Source organism: Bombyx mandarina, chromosome 25 (assembly GCF_030267445.1).
Source record: "Bombyx mandarina strain Sakado chromosome 25, ASM3026744v2".
Lineage (NCBI taxonomy): Eukaryota > Metazoa > Arthropoda > Insecta > Lepidoptera > Bombycidae > Bombyx > Bombyx mandarina.
Genome location: NC_143231.1, coordinates 9,706,543 through 9,728,283, shown reverse-complemented (window position 1 = coordinate 9,728,283; position 21,741 = coordinate 9,706,543). Strand labels below are relative to the sequence as shown.

At 37.2% G+C, this 21,741-nt stretch overlaps 1 protein-coding gene across 2 annotated transcripts in view; it reads left to right on the top strand.

Annotated features, from left to right (window-relative positions):
• Window positions 1-21,741, top strand: part of LOC114246418 (Protein phosphatase regulatory B subunit well-rounded) — a 65,433-nt gene that overhangs the window by 6,019 nt on the left and 37,673 nt on the right. The window contains exons 1-2 of one of the 2 annotated variants that reach the window (XM_089738379.1): window positions 7,366-7,549; window positions 18,729-18,912. In XM_089738379.1, coding sequence (XP_089594505.1) covers window positions 7,448-7,549; window positions 18,729-18,912 — 286 coding nt within the window. In that variant the 5' untranslated portion in view covers window positions 7,366-7,447. Of the gene's footprint in view, window positions 1-7,365; window positions 7,550-18,728; window positions 18,913-21,741 lie in introns of those variants that run through there. The other variant, XM_089738380.1, reaches the window with a different exon arrangement.

Sequence of the window (21,741 nt, the reverse complement as noted above, 5' to 3'; positions counted from 1 at the left end):
TAAAATTTTAGTGCTATAAATATTGTTGTTTGATTGTAATTGGACAAAAACAAAAAATACACGTTGAATAAATATTCTCATTAAAGGAAGGTTGTTGTCCACGATATCGACTTTATAAAACTAAAGGTTTCATATCGAAATTTCTTATGGGACTATTTTATTGATAAGGTTTACTTGAAATTATTCATAAAAAATATAGTTTATTAGCAGATATCCTAAGAAAACGATAAAAAAGTTATAATTGCCAAAATTGATTATAATAACCAAGAAGTTAGGTAGGTGCGGACCATAAGCTTGTAATTTACCGTTATTATAATAAAGTGAATATCTTTTGATGTGTATATCACATTATTTTTTCCCTACCTAATTGTTGGTAGCCTAAGGCGCTATTCCAACTACGCCCGGTTTGGTAAGTGAGCTCACGGGGCTCAATCTGGTAGGATTTGTTAACACTAGCTAGGAAGAGCACACGGGGCTCAACCTGGGAGGATTTATTAATACTAGCTAGGAAGAGCTTCGCTGAATCTATCACCGAATCGGAATCGCGATTCCCACTGAGAAGATGAGCGAAGAGAACTTAGTGGGTTGTGTCTATGGGCTAATTTGTACGTCGAACTCTTGAACTCGTACTTTGATCGCTGGAAAAGCCTAATGTGTCAAATATATATTCCAAATCTATAGTAAAATAATACAGGAAACCCAATTTCACCCTGAATTCGATCACTATTCATCATTCTCCTAGAATTGTAAATTGTTTACGTTCTTTGGCCATTTAATAGACTTTGTTCTTTATGTTTGGAATTGGAATTTCATCCTAAACATGTTTACGATATTTTTGATCAAAGAAATCGCGTAGTTCCTGCTGTGGTTTGATATGTCTTAATCCGTGTTGGCTTAGAAGAATTTTGTTTCCGTGATAGAAATAACATTTCCTTGAAACTAATATGAATAGTTACAAATAAAAAAACAGACTTCACTCAGCTGAAATTCAATTCTTATTAGGGTTGTGAAACACTGTTTCAAAAAGGCTGGGAATGGCTATACGAACGATGCGATACGGTATGATGAAGTGGCCTAAAGGATAAGACGCCCGGTGCATTCGTATCGAGCAATGCGGCTGTATCGGTGTTCGAATTACGCAGGCAGGTGCAGATTCTTCTAAAGAAATACGTATTTAACAGATGTTTTCGAATTACTTCCGCGGTGAAAGAATAACATCGTGTAATAAAAATCAAACCTACAAAAACTGTAGCTTTCGTAGCTTCTGGTAAGTGGTCATGTGAACCCGCACGAGTAGGTACCCACCACGTCTTGCTTATTTGTACGCGAAGCAGTAATGCGTTTCGGTTTCAAAGGTAGGGCAGCCGGTGTACTCTAAAAACAGATGTCTCAAGATTGTCGATGGTAAGACATTTAATCAAATATCTCCTTAACCCACTCGATTTCTCGCCGCTGTGAAATTAAATTACATATCATTTATCCGACCGCGACAGGGCAACGCAAAGCCGACGGCATCGCCCGAAACATGTCTTGTCGGATCCCCGGATCCACTCTCGGTGTTTTTAGGCCTCTCAAGCACCAGTCACCGGTCACCTCGTCTCGTCAAACTCGTCGATTACGACGAAGAGTTCGACGAGCGAACTAACCCATAGACACAGCAAATTGAGTTTCTCGCCGGGTCTTCTCAGTGGGTCACAATTCTGACCCGGTGCTAGATTTTGCGAAGCACTGATCTTACTAGGGCTACTACTTCAGTTGAGCCTGTGAGCTCACCTACCCAACCCGGGCGTAGTTGGAATAGCCCATCTGGCGTGCCACGCCCTGACCCGCGACAACGTTGCGGCGTTGCGACGTCCGCAGCGCGCGATTTCGGTCAGGGCGGTTCGTGGATACCGCACCGTCTCGTTCGAGGCGGCGTGCGTGCTAGCTGGGACGCCTCCCTGGGACCTAGAAGCGGAGGCACTCACTACGGATTACGCGTGGCGATGCGATCTCCGCTCCAGGGGGGAGCCGCGTCCTGGTGCGGCGGAAGTTCCTGGCGGACCCCGCCTACGGGTGACGGACCGTCGAGGCGATCCGCCTGGTCCTCTGGGACTGGGTGAATCGCGACCGAGGACGTCTCACTTTCCGAGCGACGCAGGTGCTCACGGGACACGGCTGTTTCGGTCGCTACCTGCACCTCGTCGCCCGGAGGGAGCCGACGCCGAAGTGCCACCACTGCAGTGGCTGCAACGAGGACACGGCGGAGCACACGCTCGCGTACTGCCCCGCTTTCGCGGAGCAGCGCCGCGTCCTCGTTGCAAAAATAGGACCGGACTTGTCGCTTCCGACCGTCGTGGCTACGATGCTCGGCAGCGACGAGTCCTGGCAGGCGATGCTCGACTTCTGCGAGTCCACCATCTCGCAGAAGGAGGCGGCGGAACGGGAGAGGGAGAGCTCCGAGCTTCCCTCTCGGCGCCGTGCCGCCGCCGTCGAGCCGGGGGTCGGAGGAGGGCGTTTGTCCAGCTCCAGCCCCTATGAGAAGGCAGTCTCCTCCCGGTGATGGTCACGGGGCGACCTAAGGGGGTTGAGACTGCGCCGCACGCTACCGTCACTCTAGCGCGCTGGCACCAGGAGGACGGGACGGTGCTTCGGCGGCTGCGGACTGCGATGCGGTCCGCATTTTCGTCGTTGCTGTCGTCGCCGAACATACTGTTGAAGAGCAACCCGGTCGGCTGTGTATCGCGTTCCGACCCGGCAGGCAGCGGGGTATCCCGGAACACCAGCGGCACCGCCCGTGTGGCCTGGTAGGGCCGCCGTACCGCGGAGACCGACGTCGTTGGTCGTCGACTATCGCCTCGACGACCCGTCGGTCGGGCGACCCCGGGGTGGCGCCGCGTGTCTGGTTGTAGTGTTGACCGCGGGAACCCCCCTACTCTGACTGGGTTCTGACCCCGGACGGAGATCGGACGTCGGGTGTAAGAGTGCAGGGGAGTCGTTTAGTGGGTGGGCCCTAAAATCCTTGGGCCCGCGATCTGCTCTCAACACCTGCAGATCGTTGAGTCTCACATACCCCGCGCGCCCCCTAGGCGCGGGGACCTCGTAGGAGGTTCGGCCCCCGGCCCGAAAAAAAAAAAAGCCCACTTGGCGACTAGTTAAAATAGGTAAAGGAAAAAACACAACCCTCCCAACGGCTGAGCTCGCACTTTCAAATCGGAAGTCGTCTCAGATTCTCCATCTTGGTTCGAATGTTTGTTCAAATAATAGTTTCATTTAAACATCATTACAATGATGCCGACGTGTATTAAAACTGTGTGTTATATCCGCCGAACGCGTCAAGGAATAAACATAAAGTATCAATTTTACGACAATGACAAGGAAAATTCATTTTCTGATTATGTAAAACTTAATTACTCGAATGAGGTTTTAGTATTTTGAATGCTATTAATAGGTACGTTTTATTTCCTTCTATTCCATTTAAATACATACTAATTTGTTGTAAGTACTAAAACTAATTTGTTGTATGTCTATCGACAGAGACTATCTAAAAAAAATATTAAAACTATACTATACTAACACTTATCTATTTTTTGAAATAAAAAAAGAAATTTAAAACGCAAAATATTGTCTTGGTTTTTCAATTTCTCGAATGCCACGCGCGCGGTCATAAATAAACATGACGTCATATTAGTTACAATTTAAGTTACGGTAAATTTTTGCGAAAGTCATTATCTTAGTGCCATTTGGAATTTGCAACAGATTATAAAATTCATACCAGGCAAAGTAAGTTATCATAAATAATGTAACTAATTAGATCATGATGGCCTTAATAATTATCGGATAATTTAGTTCTAATTTAAAGACGCCTCTTATTCAATTGACACGGTTAATTAATTGATCAGCGTGATGCAATTACATCGAGCATCAAGCTGTGAAATTAGTTTCCCTTTAACAAAGAATAAAACAAGAAACTAATATTTCTAATAAAGAAAAAAATACTTCGTTATCAAACGTATTATACAGAGTACGGGGGTCCGTCCCCGGGAACCGAAAATTTTCACCGGAAAATGGGCAGCAGCGTTTTCTGCGTACCAGCATGCTGAGATAGTCAATGGCCATTTAGAGGTGGTTATGCGTATGGTAAACCCACATGAGTCAGTACTGCTGTTCGGACTATTTCTATCGCGAACCAATCATGCCTTCCGAGTTGAAGGGTGCCACAGTCGTTTGACAATATATTTGAGACTGACGATGACTACACTTACGTTGTGTGATTTCTATGGGCTCCGATAACCACCTTTACATCACCTAGGCCGTGAGCTCGTTCACACATCACACACAGAAAAAGTACCTACAATATTAACTACCAAATCTCTATTTAAGCAAAGACTGCTTAAAACGTTTTTCTCTTGTGACTGTCAACTGATTTTCCTTTATTTTTTGTAGGAGCTAAAAAAGTTGAAAGCAGTGTTTTTCTCATTGAAACTTGAAAACAAATGAGATAAAAACTAGCTAGCCCGACAAACGTTTTTTTGCCATATAAGTTATTTCTAGGAAAGATAAATAACCTAGATACCGACTGCAGCGCCATCTGCTGATTGGGCTGATTTGTGAATCTAAACCATCCAGGGTGCCACCCAAACGCATACAAAAAAAATCATTCAAATCGGTCCAGCGATTTAGGAGGAGTTCATTGACAAACACAAGCACTGAAGAAATATAACTATTATTAATACGAGCAAAAACTTTGTACCCCTTTTTACGAAAATTGCGCGGACAGAGGAGTATGATATTTCCCAAACTTAGAGAATATAGAGTAGGAGTTGCAGAATGTTTTTTTTTTTAATTATGCATAAAAATATCATTATATCCATCGATGATTATATCAATAAAGGAAACATTACACACACTATCATGTATTTGACACAACACATATACACATACATATACTCTGCGTTTATTGTCAAACTTTTGTTATTGTTGAAAGTCCGTGATCAAATTGAGAATAAATTAATATTATTTGTCTTTAATACTATTTATCTATAGTGTAGTTTTGGCGAAATCTGTGATAATATAAAAAAATCTAATAGTGTTTGACAATAGAACCATAATAATGATTATAAAGAAAATTTCAACTAATTATAGTCGAATTTCGATTACTGCGGGACCGCTAGTATATATAAAGATCTCAAACCTGGGATGCTAAACGCTAGTTTAGTACAAATAGTCGTCAAAAGCAAAAATGCAAATTCATAATAGTCAACCATTCCAAATGAAAATAATTTAGCTAAGTCTGTTTTTCCGTCAATGTCACGTAACCTTTGGCCGCGCGCGCATCTCTTGAAATACAGTTTTTAGTTACCTCCGAGCTACCAACATTGAAGTCATCACTGAATACGCTAGATACTCCGATAATAGAACCAAAACGCATCATTGTTTGCTGTTTGTGGTTCACGTGGGCGATGCTCGTGACGTTTAGCGTCTGCGTTGCTGTTTCATTTTAATACTAATTTATATTGCATTTCATGTTATTTACATTTGAATTTATACATGGGAAAATCGTTCTAAGTAAATTGTGCCGTTAATATGTTTAATATATTACCGTACCGTTCGCTGACAATTAACCTGATGTTAAGTGCTTAACAGGGGTCATAGACACAAAGCAAAAGCAGCCGCTCGGGCTCTGGTCAATTTGACTTGTAGACGATTCGAAGTTTAGTTTGCAACACTGCTACTGCCTATGACATGTCCTTCTTCAAACGCGGCTTGTGGAGAGTATTAAGCAGTAGGTAGCGGCTTGGCTCTGCTCTTGGCATTGCTGAAGTCCATGGGCGACGGTAACCACTTACCATCAGGTGGGCCGTACGCTCGTCTGCCTACAAAGGCAATAAAAAAAAACTAGAAACTATTGTTTAAATTATTAAAAACTATACGTAATCTAAGATTTCTATGTTACATACGAAATTGAACGTAAAATTAAAAAACAACAAAGTCGGCCTTGACAAAAAACTCGTCAAAACTAAAAAATACTAATCAGAAAACGAGATTTTTTTGTTTTCGTACTGTGTGTAGTGTTATGTTTTGTGATATATTTGGTAGATCTTTGATAAACTTGGTCGCATTTCATCTATACTAATATTATAAAGAGGAAAGATTTGTTTGTTTGTTTGTTTCGAATAGGCTCCGAAACTACTGGACCGATTTGAAAAATTCTTTTTCCATTAGAAGCCGATATTGTCCCTGATGAACATAGGCTACTTTTTTTTATTTTTTTTATTTTATTTTTTTAGTTTCATGTGTGTTTTAATGTTTCCGAAGCGAAGCGAGGGCGGGTCGCTAGTGTTTAATAAACAAGCCATCAGTCATAACAGGATTTTAAAATTAAATTAAAAAACCCAACTTAATTCGTTTTGGAATACAGTTGAATTCGCAAATTTTTCAAAACGAACCATTTAATTAGTAACGGCCCTCCAGCAATAAGACCACAGGCAAGGCCGCTGTTCTTATGATAATATTATATCGTTGCCACGTTAATACGTAAGAGCGGTTCCGATTCGTTGCGCTTTTATTATGTTAAATGTCGGAAACCGCATGTAGCTATTTCTGCGATAATCATTTAGAAATGATGTACCTGTCAGTCCAGTCAGTCTATCAGTACGTCCACCGTTCTCTCCCGACGAACACGTTCAGTGTAAAAAACATCTTCGCTTCAGAGTCTTGTGTAAATCTTAAAATCTCCAAGCAAACACTAGTGTTATTAGAGTCGTCATGTTTATAGTTAATTTTACGCGCACTGGTATCACTCAAAAAAAATTAAGGTGTCTTAAATTTAAAGTGATAACGTTGTTTTTGCAGAAATTAGAATAACATGGATTTTGAAGGTCAAATTTGATGACGCGATTTGAGCTTAATTCCACATCGAATCGTCCGACTAAGAGAAAGTGTACATTAAGTAGGAATTTTAAAATATTTTTAATTGAATTTTTCATCGGGCAGTTCATTTTTATTTATTTATCTCTAAATATCACGCTATCCCTGTGCATGTTGTTCACGTTCATCGTTTGACAATATAAAAATGCAAGTTTTAAGCTTTTTAGAGAAAGTACTTCGTGTGTTTACCCAAACAAAGTTTCTCGGCCATTCTCGCGAATTACAAGTCACTGCGGGCTCTCCGGCGCAGTGAAATTTTGATACGCCATAACAAAGTTAAGTTCATTGTCCGTGCAAACTCATTACCAAGCCGCCCGTCATTTGACACTAACTCTATTACTTGATCGCCTAGAAAATATCTCCATAACCGGTTCTTTTGGAAATGAAACTGCACCGATGCTGACGAAAATTTTTGTTTATTTAACGAAGTGTCTTTAATTTTTTTGTTTTTATTAATATAAAAAAAAGTTTTTAGTGTCAAATTTAAAAAGTGAATTTTGTGAAGTGAAGTGTGGTTGTATGCGTTAAGAAATTGAAGATGCTAGTATCGGCTGCATCGTCCGCTAATGTTAACGGTCATTCCTTGTCGTCCATGTTTCGGAGACGCAGGAATCGGTCGCCGCCTCCCCCACCGGATCCGGTAAGATTCAATTAAGATAGATTACGTAGGACATTAATATGTATTTTATCTACAGTTAGATGCAACACCACGAATTATGATTACAGATTTGCAATGATCGAGCGACAGGCACGCGACAGTGTTGTTGTTGTTTATTTATTACATCTAGATCTAGATCTCGTGCGTCAGTCAATTGACATTACAACGTGAATGCCGCCACTCACCTTGTCCTCTCTAAGGACGAAACTGGAATAGGGGAATCGGTTTTTTTTTCAGCGTAATCCTTTTCGAAACACAGTTGAATACAACGTCATTTCGTGTTACACTATTCAGTTGCTTAAAGGACGATGGATAAAGTATATTAAAGGCTACATATTGTCGATCGGCATGCTCATTTTGAAATATGTATAATATCTATATATTAATACGTGAAGCAAAAACTTTGTATCCCTTTTTACGAAAATTGCGCGGACGGAGGAGTATGAAATTTTCCACACTTATACAGAATATAGAGAAGAAGTGCACAATGCTAATTTTTTTTTTAAAATAATGCATAAAAGATACATTAAATCAATAAAGAAAACATTACACACACTACATACCATGTATTTGACGCACACACGCGTGCATACTATTTATTATCAAACTTTTGTTCTTGACGTCTGTTGTCAAATTGAGAATAGATTAAATATTGTTTGTCTTTGTTAATATTTTTTATAGTGTAGTCTTGGCGAAATTTGTGGTTATAGAAGTATAAAATACAATCATAATAGTGTACAAACTTACAATTCCAATTAATTATAGTCGAATTTCGACTACTGCGGGACCTCTAGTAATTCTAAATAAGCGTTTGTCAAAGTTTTAATCCGAATGCGCATTAATTCGACACTTATGTCAACATATGTACACTGATTGGTGTTTAGCTTTACTTGAAAAAAATTTAATTTTTAAATATTATTTAGTGATTTAATACACAATATCTATTTATTAATGTTTGACAAAATTGTGTATATATTTGTATATATACGAATAACCGTCGTTTTGATTTCATTAAGGCCCCTTATTTATTTCACCTTTTTTTTTCTTGTTTTGTATTGTCGGTATGCCAGCGGTATGATTAGCGCGTGTTTGTAAATATATTACCGCAGCCGAACTATTATATTCGCTGTAAAAAAAAAACGTTTACTTGACAAATCGTCGACGTTTGAAGTCGTGGCCTAAAGGATAAGACGTCCGGTGCATTCGTGTTGAAGCGATGCACCGGTGTTCGAATCCCGCAGGCGGGTACCAATTTTTCTAATGAAATACGTACTCCACAAATGTTCACGATTGACTTCCACGGTGAAGGAATAACATCGTGTAATAAAAATCAAACCCGCAAAATTATAATTTGCGTAATTTCTGGTGGTAGGACCTCTTGTGACTCCGCGCGGGTGGGTATCACCACCCTGCCTATTTCTGCCGTGAAGCAGTAATGCGTTTCGGCTTGAAGGGTGAGGCAGCCTTTGTAACTATACTTAGAACTTATATCTCAAGGTGGGTGGCGCATTTACGTTCTAGAAGTCTATGGGCTCCAGTAACCACTTAACACCAGGTGGGCTGTGATGTCGTCCACCCATCTAAGCAATAAAAAAAAAACAATAAGCAAACAATACGTCTTTAAATCTTGATTTTATACGAATCTAGTCGTTGAAAATTTAGCAGTCGCTTACAAATGTATTATTATATATTAAAATCAAGTAAAATAACAATTACGCGAGCTTAGAAAAATAATTAACAGTAAACTCACTTTAACAACTATAATCACTACGTATCAAGTATTTAAAAAATTATACAAAATTGTATGATTTAAATTATCCAGTAGTCTTTTACATGATGCGCACACTTCGGCAGGGCTTTCCAATTTTATTTACACAGGAGATTTTATTAATTAGGTTCACATTAATAGTGAGCGCTTTACGATCATACAAAATATCTATTCACATTTCGAAAATCACTTACTGGTGGTAGGACCTCTTGTGAGTCCGCGCGGGTAGGTACCACCGCCCTGCCTGTTTCTGTCGTGAAGCAGTAATGCGTTTCGGTTTGAAGGGTGGGGCAGCCGTTGTAACTATACTGAGATCTTAGAACTTATATCTCAAGGTGGGTGGCGCATTTACGTTGTAGATGTCCATGGGCTCCAGTAACCACTTAACACCGGGTGGGCTGTGAGCTCGTCCACCCATGGCTTAAAATGTTTTTAAATTCTTACTACTTTAAAGAATTTCTATACTTATTACCGATTTATTTACACACAATACCATCTTACTCATAATTATACATTACAAGATTGTACGAATCAAACTAATGAATAGATTCTTGGTTGTTACATGTCGTGAATAGAGGTGTGAAACACAGTTTATAGTACAGTTTCCGGGAGAAATGTAATGGATAGTAATATTAAAATCAGCAAACTACTCTCTTGTTTTACGATTATGTTCGCGACCTAGAGATGTAGAGTTTAACGGTATTTGGTCGTCACTAGCTGTCTTCCGTATTGCAATCAACGTAATATCGATTTTCGCTTGGAACATAATATTTTAAGGCTTAGTGTTGTGTTGTGGTGAATGAGAGTGGACTGTATTATTAGTTTGATATTTTTATTAGTTCATAAATGACAAATTAAAGAATTTAAAATTAATGAATATAAGAAATATGAAATAGATGTGTCACCCTTGGCGGCTGGAAATGAATTCCGAATTCAAACACTCAACTGTGATCGGAAAAGCAAGAAGCGGTGTTATAGGTAATTTCACCTGTACTGATTTGTGACCTCTATAAGATGAAGGAATATTATCGTAAAACTAGCGACCCGCCCTCGCTTCGCTTCGGAAACATTAAAACACACATGAAACCAAAAAAATAAAATAAAAAAGTAGCCTATGTTCATCAGGGACAATGTCGGCTTCTAATGGAAAAAGAATTTTTCAAATCGGTCCAGTAGTTTCGGAGCCTATTCGAAACAAACAAACAAACAAATCTTTCCTCTTTATAATATTAGTATAGACAAAGTATGAATAGAAATTTGCGTATCTATATGTTCTGCTAACAACTTACCAAGAGGGCTGTTCTCTTTGACTCATATTCATACCGACCTACGTATAGCTGTCCCGAATGTAATACTGATTATCCTAAATTTTCTAATTGATAGAGCGACGTGTGATTCTTTAGCAATAGATCAGATGAATGCCAAAAGTCGCAAACAAAAAATAAAAAAAACCCTTTTCTTTTTTATCAGCTTAAAATATATTAATTATCTACACTATTAATTTTGAAATTTTCGTAGTTTCCCTCACGGTTTTATAGTTATAATAAGGATGTATAGGAATAAGTTACAATATTATTATTTAGCAAAATTTGAATTATGCATCAACTACCGTCAATTGTTTGATCGCCTCTTAGTATGCCACCGGGTGTTGAACCCAGACAGTTTCGTAGTCTATCTTTGTGAAAGATATTCGGTATCCAGGGTCAGCGTACTTGTTCTTGTCTACAATGAGTACTGGTGGTAGGACCTCTTGTGAGTCCGCACGGGTAGGTACCACCACCCCGCCTATTACTGCCGTGAAGCAGTAATGCGTTTCGGTTTGAAGGGTGGGGTAGCCGTTGTTACTATACTGAGACCTAAGAACTTATATCTCAGGGTGGGTGGCGCATTTACGTTGTAGATGTCTATGGGCTCCAGTAACCACTTAACACCAGGTGGGCTGTGAGCTCGTCTACCCATCTAAGCAATAAAAAAAAAAGGAGAAAAATCTGGCCTGGGTCGGGGACGCTGAATTAGTAAATAATAATTATTTACATTGAAAGAGGAACAAATATGCAATTAATTTATCTGGGAATGTAATTGAAGCTATGTCAAACAGCAAAAGCATCAACTGAGATTTCTTACATTGTTTTTATTGATGGTAGAATGTCTTGTGAGTCCGCACGGGTAGGTACCAGCATCCTGCCTATTTCGACCGCGAAGCAGTATTGCGTTTCGGTTTGAAGGTGGAACAGGCGTTGTACTGTTAAAACTAAGACTTTAGAAACTCACGTCTCAAGATGGGCGGCGGCATTTACGTTGTAGATGTCTATGGGTTCGGGTAACAATTTAATACCATGTGAGCCGTCAGCTCGTCACACATCTAAGCTATAAAAAAAACATTTTTGTATAATATAAAGTACAAATTAATTAGTGTAGCTTGACGACAATAATTACCCCTAATTACTTTTTTCTTTAAAAACATAAGGTGGCATTTGAGCAAACTTCTGTGTAACCTCGATCACGTAATTAATGTTAATTATACACATAATAATGTTTATTTACTTATAAGTTCTTTGCAATGTAATATATATATATTTAGTTAACTGTTGGATCTTAAATAATGTAAGGTTTGGAGGTTATGTGACAAACCAATAAAATATATTATACCATAAAATGTTTATTTATTGGCATTATTAATCGCATGATTTCGACGACACTTGTATCAATAATATAGACCGAAATTATTCGTTTAATGTGAACGAAGTCGACAATTTTTATATCTATGTAACTAACTTCGAGAATTTAGAAAAGCTTAAGATACGGTAAATGCATACTCGAAAAGCTATGATGTGACAAAAAATGTGGATGTCAAATACCCGCGTGCTCCTACAGTAAATATATCACTAGCTCCAAGGTTAATTGGACACGTGTCTCGATATTCCCTCCCAAGTAACTGTTCTGGTAGCCACCCCCTTTAGGGGATCAATTCCAATTTTACTTTAAAAAATAAAGTCGTATTATTGAATTTTTTTTATTTTATTGCTTAGATGTGTGGACGAGCTCACAGCCTATCGGTGTTAAGCAGTTACTGGAACCCATAGACATCTACAACGTAAATGCGCCACTCACCTTGAGATATAAGTGCTAAGGTCTCAGTATAGTTACAATTGAATATGAATTGCGTGAACTGTTTTTTTTTTCCTACTTAATCCTTGGTAGCGTAAGGGGCTATTCTAATAACCGATAGGAAAGCTCACGGGCTCAATCTGAGAGAATTGCTAACACCGATCCTAGCTAGAGCAGTGCTTCGCTGAACCTACCACCGCATCGAAATCCCAACCCACTGAGAAGATCCGGCGAGAAACTTAGTGGGTTCGGACTGTTTTATATATAGATTAATGAATACCTTCAAAGTAAATGAATTTGCTGGAATATTCTATCCGAAGGCAATCGTAATGATTTGAGATTGTCGTGACTTGCGATCACCTTTGAGGTTTCTGTTTCACACGGAAACTTCAACTAAAATAATTAAAATGAATATAACTTTAAATATCGTATTTCTTTTCATTGAAAGTCTTCCTAAGTCTAAGCCAAGTCTGACCTAATAAAGTAGGTGTTTGCAGAATATATAAAATTCGTTAAGCCCGGTTTCGGTCAGTAATAGATCGGTCACATAATATTGTTTTAAAAAAAAATTTAAAATAATAAGTTGTGATCAGGAATTTATAGGTTTAGCAACTTCAAGGCGAATGTGGTGTTAACTTAGACCATAGACATCACAATATAATTGACACATGAGGTTAAACTCTTAGTTATATTATAAAACAACTGTTTTCACTCTTAAAAGAGGAATGCGTGACTGATTTGCGGCAGAATCTACAAAGGCTGGATACTGGTACTTACTAGTGCGGGCCCAATATGTTATAACGCTAATTTATTTATTTTCAGCGTATGTTTTTTATTACACGGTCTTGTTCCTTCATCGTGGGAGTCGTTCGAACACATGTTTGGTACGTATTTGCTTGATTTGAAAGACTGCGGCGGAGTCGCATCAATCGATTTTAGTTAGTACACGTTTTAATATTAGGACGGACGTATTGTAATGAGGGGCGCGAAAAAAAAAAACACCTGGACCGAGCATACGGCCCACCTGATGGTGAGTGGTTACCGTCGCCCATGGACTTCAGCAATGCTAGGGGTAGAGCCAAACCGCTGCCTACCGCTTAATACTCTCCACAAGCCTCGTTTGAAGAAGGACATGTCATAGCGCTCGGGAAACACCGTGGAGGGGATGAGATGTGGATGACCGCAGTGGCTCCAGGTAGTATGGATGAACTCTACTCCGGTGGCGGGCGGTGCGATGGTAAAAACGAGATGCCGGTATCATCTCGAACAATTCCTCAGAGCACTCCCTTAACATATTCCATCGTTATGTAATCTACGTGAAGCAAAAACTTTATACCCCTTTTTACGAAAATTGCGCGGACAGAGGAGTATGAAATTTCCCATACTTATAGAAGATATAGAGGTGTGCAAAATGCTAATATTTTTTCAAAATTATGCATTAATAATACATTAAATCAATAAAAAAAACATTACACACACTATCATGTATATGACACACACATAGTATATACTCTTTGTCTATTGTCAAACTTTTATTATTGCATAAAGTCTATGGTCAAATTAAGAATAGATTAATATCGTTTATCTTTAATATTACTTGTCTATAGTGTGGTCTTGGCCAAATCTATGAATAAAGAAGTATAAATAGTCTTTGACAATAGAACCTTAATAATGTTAATGTGGACTTTTTGGCGGGAACGCGAGGAGTGAAGTTGTGTGATTTGTTTTATTTTGTCTATTTAGTGTTTCTTCAGGTTTAAATGTGTAATAATGGTGGTTTATTAACTGTTAATATCTGTGAAAGTGCACAAATGTGGGAAAATGAAACAAAGCTGCTGGACGTAACTTCTCGGGTTCCTCCAAAAAGTCCACTGAAAAAATCTCAGTAAATGACCACCATTTTACTGCGATTATATTTCATCCCATATCATCTCATTTCATTAAATTTCATCCCAGTTGATTAATGTCTCAAATTAATCATCTTCATTTCATTTCACTCCATATTATCATTTTTCATAAAATTAAGAAAATAAAGTAAAATAAGACATGACTTAAAGGTCATAGTTACCAGGTCATAAAATCTCTTAAAAAAAAAAAAATGTTAATGTTTATAATTTCAAGTAATTATTGTCGATTTTCGACTACTGCGGGACCACTAGTAAATATAAAAACATGACCCCTCGAAAACTTGGATAATTAGTTCCTACTAAACGCTTTACTCGTGGTTATTGAGCTGTCCGAAGTATTGATTGCCCGATACGACTTTGGACTTCACCTTGACATTCGGAATTACCTATACGCGGTACCGATGTTTCAGTAATCAATTAGCTTGTACGAATCACTTGAAGTGTAAGAATAAGGATATGAAAACAGACGACTGTTTCTCTGATAGGCACGGTATTATTATAACAACAAAATTTCGATTACAAACCGGTTTGAATTCATTGACAATAGTTATATTGTTTAATATATTTATCTTAGATAAATTTTCTTCCCTCAAATTTTGAGTTTAAATGAAAAGGTAGTCAGTTATTTGCGATTTATGTAATTTTTTTAAATGAATTGTAATGAATCTATACAACCCAGATGACACGAAAGTGATGATTTAATCTTTTTTGTTTTCGGTTAAATACTTTGAGCGTTTGAGCACTCGTGAATACATTTTAAGAATACGTATGACTTTCGAAGAAATTTAAAACGGCAGTCAGTGTCTAGTTTAGAAACTGCGATCTCTAAGCACGACAAATATATTCTGATTGTTCACGAGCGCAAAATTAATCTCGTATTAATCACAAAATGTATTATAATCACAATAATAACGTGAAATAATTCCGCATTCTGAAACCGATATCGATTAGACAAAGCCGCGTTACAAAGCAAACAAGACTGTTTTAAATCTATCAGCGCTAATAGAATCTTGGCAGTCGATCGAAATACCTTTTGCTGTTCGTTTGTAAGTAAATCACCGTCAGGTGTAAAGTTTCCTTGAAGAATAGTAAATATTTACTGCAAATTAAAAACGCGGACGGATGCAGCTCTTGTTTATTTATACAAAGTATATTCATTGGGACATAAGTTCGAATTGTTTAATTTGTAGCCAGTTTTGTTTTCATATTAAATACAATTTGTAAAACTAGTTCAAATATAATCAGCTGTGAAATAAGAAATTATACACACGTGCAATATAAGTCAATTGTAACTGAAGTATTAAAGTCTACAAGTCAGCTTTGTTGATAAGTAGCAACACTAATTCCTTCATAAGGCGCTCTTTGCCTTAATTTTTATGCTGCATGGCCTGGCCATTGCCACTTTATACGCTGGCCATGATTTCTTACATTGATTACTTTAATTTTGTATTTTAAATCGCTGCTTTACTGTCTGTGTATGATTCATGCTCAGTAGGCTTTTCTCAGTGCGTTGACATGCCTGTAATTTAATTTTCATGGCGTTATTTAAGATACGCATTCGAGCATAATGTATTATTAGCCAGAGCAGGAGGCGTGAATTCATCTCTTTTTTGTTCAGTTTCATAGATTTTAGCGTTTCTTTATATGCCCTGCCTATTTATTCTGTACTTACCACTGCGGACTTGCAAGATGTCCTACCACCAGTATATATCATCATTTATCATCATTCTTTCCTATTATCCTCTGCTGGGGTGTAGGGCTCGAATCAAATTCATTCCATTTGCATCGGCCTTGGGCAGTCTGTTTTAGCTCCTCCCACGTCATGCTCAAGACGCCCAGCTCCTCCACCGAGCGACGCCAAGTTGTTCTGGGGCGGCCTCTCTTCCAGTAAATATAAATATAAAAAATAAACAGCTTAATATAAAAAAAAAAACGTAGTAAATAATATATTATTTCAACTAGATTATTTAGATATCGTTGGCCCTGTGCATCAGGTGATTATCATATGTGTTACATTGCGTGTATTGCAAAATATATTAAATGTATTAATTAGATTTTTTTTATATATGTATTAATCGTATCAGCTACACCAACACTACTACTTGTCTTCGTTTTTTGTAATAGCCCTCTGCTAGGTGGATTAATGAATAAATATTTTTTTACCCATGTATTTAATACTGAGATCACACATCTCAAGAAGGATGATGGCATTAATCAGAATTTCGTAAGAGGACTTAAGCACATATACCTTAAAAAGAACATGAAATTATTCGCATTTTGGAAAATAAAAAAACGCACGTTTGAAAGTGTAAAAACACATAAAAAGAGATTATATTTGCTTTTTGCCAGTTGCGCATCGATGCGCTGATGCGATATTCGCATTTTTCCAGTTCCCACCTGACCTACAAAGGACACGTATATAAACGTATATATAAACATGTGCTAGTACTATAAATAGAAACTTGCACCAATGTTTCTCGCTTGGAACATTAACCGTGATTCGTTTGTGTAGAGCTGATAGCATACTCCGTTGTTCGACCCATTCTCGTACAGCTTAGAACGGTTCAGCAATAACATTAAGTGGAGAGAAAATATGAAAAATTATACATACTATGTTCGGACGAAATCATTTTATGTTATTCTATAAACGCTTGAGGAAAATTCTATAAAATTAAATATTGAAATATCAAAAATAGCATTCTGATTGAATTTTCAATGTGATTTATTTCTACATTTACTAAAGCTCTATAACGTTACATAAATATTACTGGATTGTCCGTTTATCCTGAATAATATAATCTAATACATCGGTAGGATATCGATAGGTAATAAAAGTTAAAGAAAAAATGTGTGAATCAATACAATTTTATTTCGTATTTATTTTATTAGCTTTAGTATTTAATTAGCTTTGTTTCTGCAAGCGATGCATTTTTAATACATATTTCTGCGTTTAGTCCTAGGCGAGCAAACGAGCTCATAGTCTACCCACCTCAGGATTTCTGCGGCACATAGATTAATAAAAACGATTATTACCACTGCCCAAAACCCACAAGATATCCAACTTTACTTCAAGATGGTGGCTGCTAAACAACATAACGGTTATACCAACTCTTGCCAGTTCCATCTTTGGTTGACTGGTAAAGAATACCTTAGACATTAAATCCTTCACTGTACTCTTGTTCATTAACGTAAATATATAAATAAAAATTGCTAGAAATTATTTTTTCATTTAACTTAATCAAATAAATATCTCTTAAAATTAAGAATATTAGAAGGAATATTAAGAATGATATTGTAGTGGTTAATATCCCACGTTTATTCGAGAAACTGGTTTTATTATTATTAGTTGTATAAGATAAACATAAAATAAAAAGTTGTCTGATTCATCAATACCCAGGCCAAACTGCTAATCCTATAAACCTGAATTTGATAGCGTATTTCTATAACTCTAGTAAGCAAACCACAATATACTTATTTTAATTGCACCTCTAGAAGTCTGAGAAAGAATGCGTAATCTTTTGTAAGGAAAGTCATAATCATTTATCGCATTTACTTGACACATTATACATATCGCATTTACTGGTAGTAGGACCTTTTGTGAGTCTGAACGGGTAGGTACCACCACCCCGCGTATATCTGCCGTGAAGCCATAATGCGTTTCGATTTGAGGGGTGGGGCAGCCGTTGTAACTATACTTGAGACCTTAGAACTCATATCTCAAGGTAGGTGGCGCATTTGCCTTTTTGATGTCTATGGGCTCCAGCAACCACTTAAAATCAGGTGGGCTGTGGGCTCGTCCACCCATCTAAGCAATAAAATAAAAACGTTATTAATATTATTTAAAACTAATAAACAGATACCAATTTCACTAATTGGATCGATCAAGGAAACAAAGTTTGTAAGATAAAAATGATTTAAATTTACATTGATGTTGGTAGGATTATCTGACTCGCGCTATGGTTTTTGTTCTATTCTTCGACGTTACTGTTTTTGGTATGTATTTATACATTAATAAAATGTACAACAGTTGAAATCGCTGGAAAATTTCGTTACTTGCTAAAAACTTTACTGGGGGGGGTAGGACCTCTTGTGAGTCCGCAAGGGTAGGTACCACCACCCCGCCTATTTCTGCCGTGAAGCAGTAATGCGTTTCGGTTTGAAGGGTGGGGCAGCCGTTGTAACTATACTGAGACCTTAGAACTTATATCTCATGGTGGGTGGCACATTTACGTTGTAGATGACTATGGGCTCCAGTGACCACTTAACACCAGGTGGGCCGTGAGCTGGTCCACCCATAAAAGCAATAAAAAAAAAACTATTATGTTGTAAAGACGTAGACTGAGACGAAATAAATAGTTTATTGTTTTTTTGTTCTCAGAGCCGTCCAGAAAAACAGTTGTCATCGTTAGCGTCTGGTCCGCCGCCGCCGGTGACCATCGTGCCGCGCACAGCTGACGGTCCGCGACCCCCGGGCTGGAACAGCCAACCCCGCAAGCATGGCTCCAGCAGGTTCAACGTTCAAAATCACAACCAGGAGCTGGTCAAATTGCCGCCTATTAAAGGTAAAGTACGTTGTATGCAATTAATCTATACTAATCTATACTTAATATTATAAAGAGGAAAGATTTGTTTGTTTGTTTGTATTGAATTGGCTACGAAACTACTGAACCGATTTAAAAAAATCTTTCACTGATGGAAAGCTACGCTATCCCCGGGTGACATAGGCTATATTTATTATATTTTCAAAAAAATTAGGGATCCTTATTGAAAATCTAATAATGTAAGCCAATGTGAAAAAAATACCTAAAATTCTCTACATCTCGTGCGCTACTTCCCAACCGAAGCCAGTGCGGGCCGCTAGTATGTACATAAACCTACAGTGGTTTTTACGGATGTTCTGTTATAACTACTGAACCATACATCCGATTGACTTGAAACTTGGTATCCATGTAGAAAATGCATGAACTTAATGGATAGGCTAATATTCATATGAGTGTTGTGAGAATCTTTGTAGGTATGAGAAATAATAATGTTAATTTTAAATGCCCAGCGAAGCACACGCGTACAGCTAGTCTGTTACAAAAAAAATTAGATTGATTTAATAAAGTAGGTACATTTAAATATAAAGAAGGATTCACACTTTTTTGTCCAATAGGATTCGAACTCTTTCAATTAAAATTCCGTATCGTTCGTACAGACGAAACTGCAATTTATTGAGTGGCGGCTACTTATGACGATACATAAGTAGGTCATGATAGTCTGTGAGGATAATCAGCAGTGGATCTGGTATTACTTCCCATTATTCGTCCGCGGTACAATTACCCAATTTTCTTTCGTTTTTCTGCTCATCTCTGTAATTCTTATTTTGGGCAGGAGTATACTTAAACCGCACGTGTTGATAGATTTCACTGTGCTTTCTTACTTGTTAAAGGGGATGGCCCATTTTAGGCCCAAAGCGGACAATAGATTATAGAAAAAATACTTAGTGCATTAATTTTGTCATAAATAAATATGCATTTACTTTCTTGCAAATAAGCGCCACTATAGTTTACAATAAGTAGTTTAAAAAAAGTAACTCTATTGAAAAAACAAGGATTTTTATTTTTGCGGGGAAAATATTGCCAGCTTCAAATCCTTTTACGTATGAAGTAAATATTTTGAGTATATAAATAAAACATATAAATAAATAATTTTAAGTATTATCATTAATCAAACGATTTTAATGGATTTTATGCACATAAAATAACATCGAAGACATACCCATTGGACTTTAACTTGTAACTATACTTGAGACCTTAGAACTTATATCTCAAGGTGGGTGGCGCATTTACGTTGTAGATGTATGTGGGCTCGAGTAACCACTTAGCAACACCAGGGTGGCTGTGAGCTCGCCCACCCATCTAAGCAATAAAAAAAACTTTACTAGTATTGTTATTTAAATATGTACAACTAAAACAAAAACATAAAAAATAATGTGTACTCGTAAAAAAAGATTAAGATATAAATCAATTATCGGTTATTTAAAAAAATAATCGATATATGAATTTCATGTAATTATTTTTCTTTATACTGACAACACTGAATTTAATCTGACTGACTGATACTTCGCTTGCTGCTTGTGGTGTTGTGCTTGCGTACAAAATGGATGTGTTTTGATTTTTCTTCGATTTATTTTACTTTTATCAATAACGTTTCATACTACGACTAAAAAACATTGTGTGAATTGTGGTTTTACCCTGACCGAGATTTAAAACCGTGTATATGCTCTCCTTTGCTATTTTTAGATGATACTAATTGTGTATGAAGATGAAGAAAATATAGATATTTAAAGAATTAAGTGTGTTTTTATACCCTATTGGATAAAAATACATTAGGAACATCTTAAACATTAAGAAAAGGAAAGTTCTTGAAGTATCTCACAATCCGACACTTATTTATATAGAAAATTAACCTCAAAACGAGTTTTTATTTTTATTATATTTTTTATAATAGTGGCGTCAATTTCAATATATTTTTTAGATATCCAATACATTTAAGAATTTGAATCAGTACATTTTTATAGTAATATCTGATGTCCACCTTGGGCCTAGCACACTATGGAGAGTGGGCAATCCCCTTTGCAGTTTCATAACTCATAAATGAAAAAAAAAAACATCTGCTACATTGTTCTTCGAGCCGAATTTTGTTTGTTTTCATGAAACAGTTCTGACCCTCAGATTTTAATCTGTTTCGGTCTCTTCAGAATTTTTCGAGTAGTGTTAGGTTAAAATCGAGAGAGGTTTGTCAAAATTAATTTTTGTAGACTTTCCATGGGAAACCCCATTCTAAAAACATTTCCATCCATTTCTAAAACGATGAGGTTATGTCATTACACGCAAAATGGCAATACCTTGTCAAACATAATGATATAAAAACAAAATATTTGTTATTATAATCAAAACTATGATAAAAAAATGATTGTATAATATATAAAATGCGAAAAAACTTTTTCTTCGAACTTATATTAACTGTTTTCGTGCTGCTACATTCCTGACCGATCTATCATAAATGAAAGTTTTCAACACCACTGTATATAATGTAGGTATGTGTTTATTTCATCTTCGTCACGTGCAAGTTCTAACTGTAATTAAATTTACACGGTATTCTCAAAATTGAAGGTTACAATGTTTATTTGTTGTTGAGAAAAATTAAAATTAAAATCATCTCTTTGCAATTGTTACGAAAACTCTAGAATTTATAAAAATTCCATTTACTTTAGACATTTACATATTTTCGTTAATTCTGTATTTGTCCATCCTTACATGTCCGATCCTGTGGACCGAATGGTAAACAATCGACGTCGCCCTGAACAGGTCATTACGGATCCTCCCGATCCATTAACGGTGCTTTTA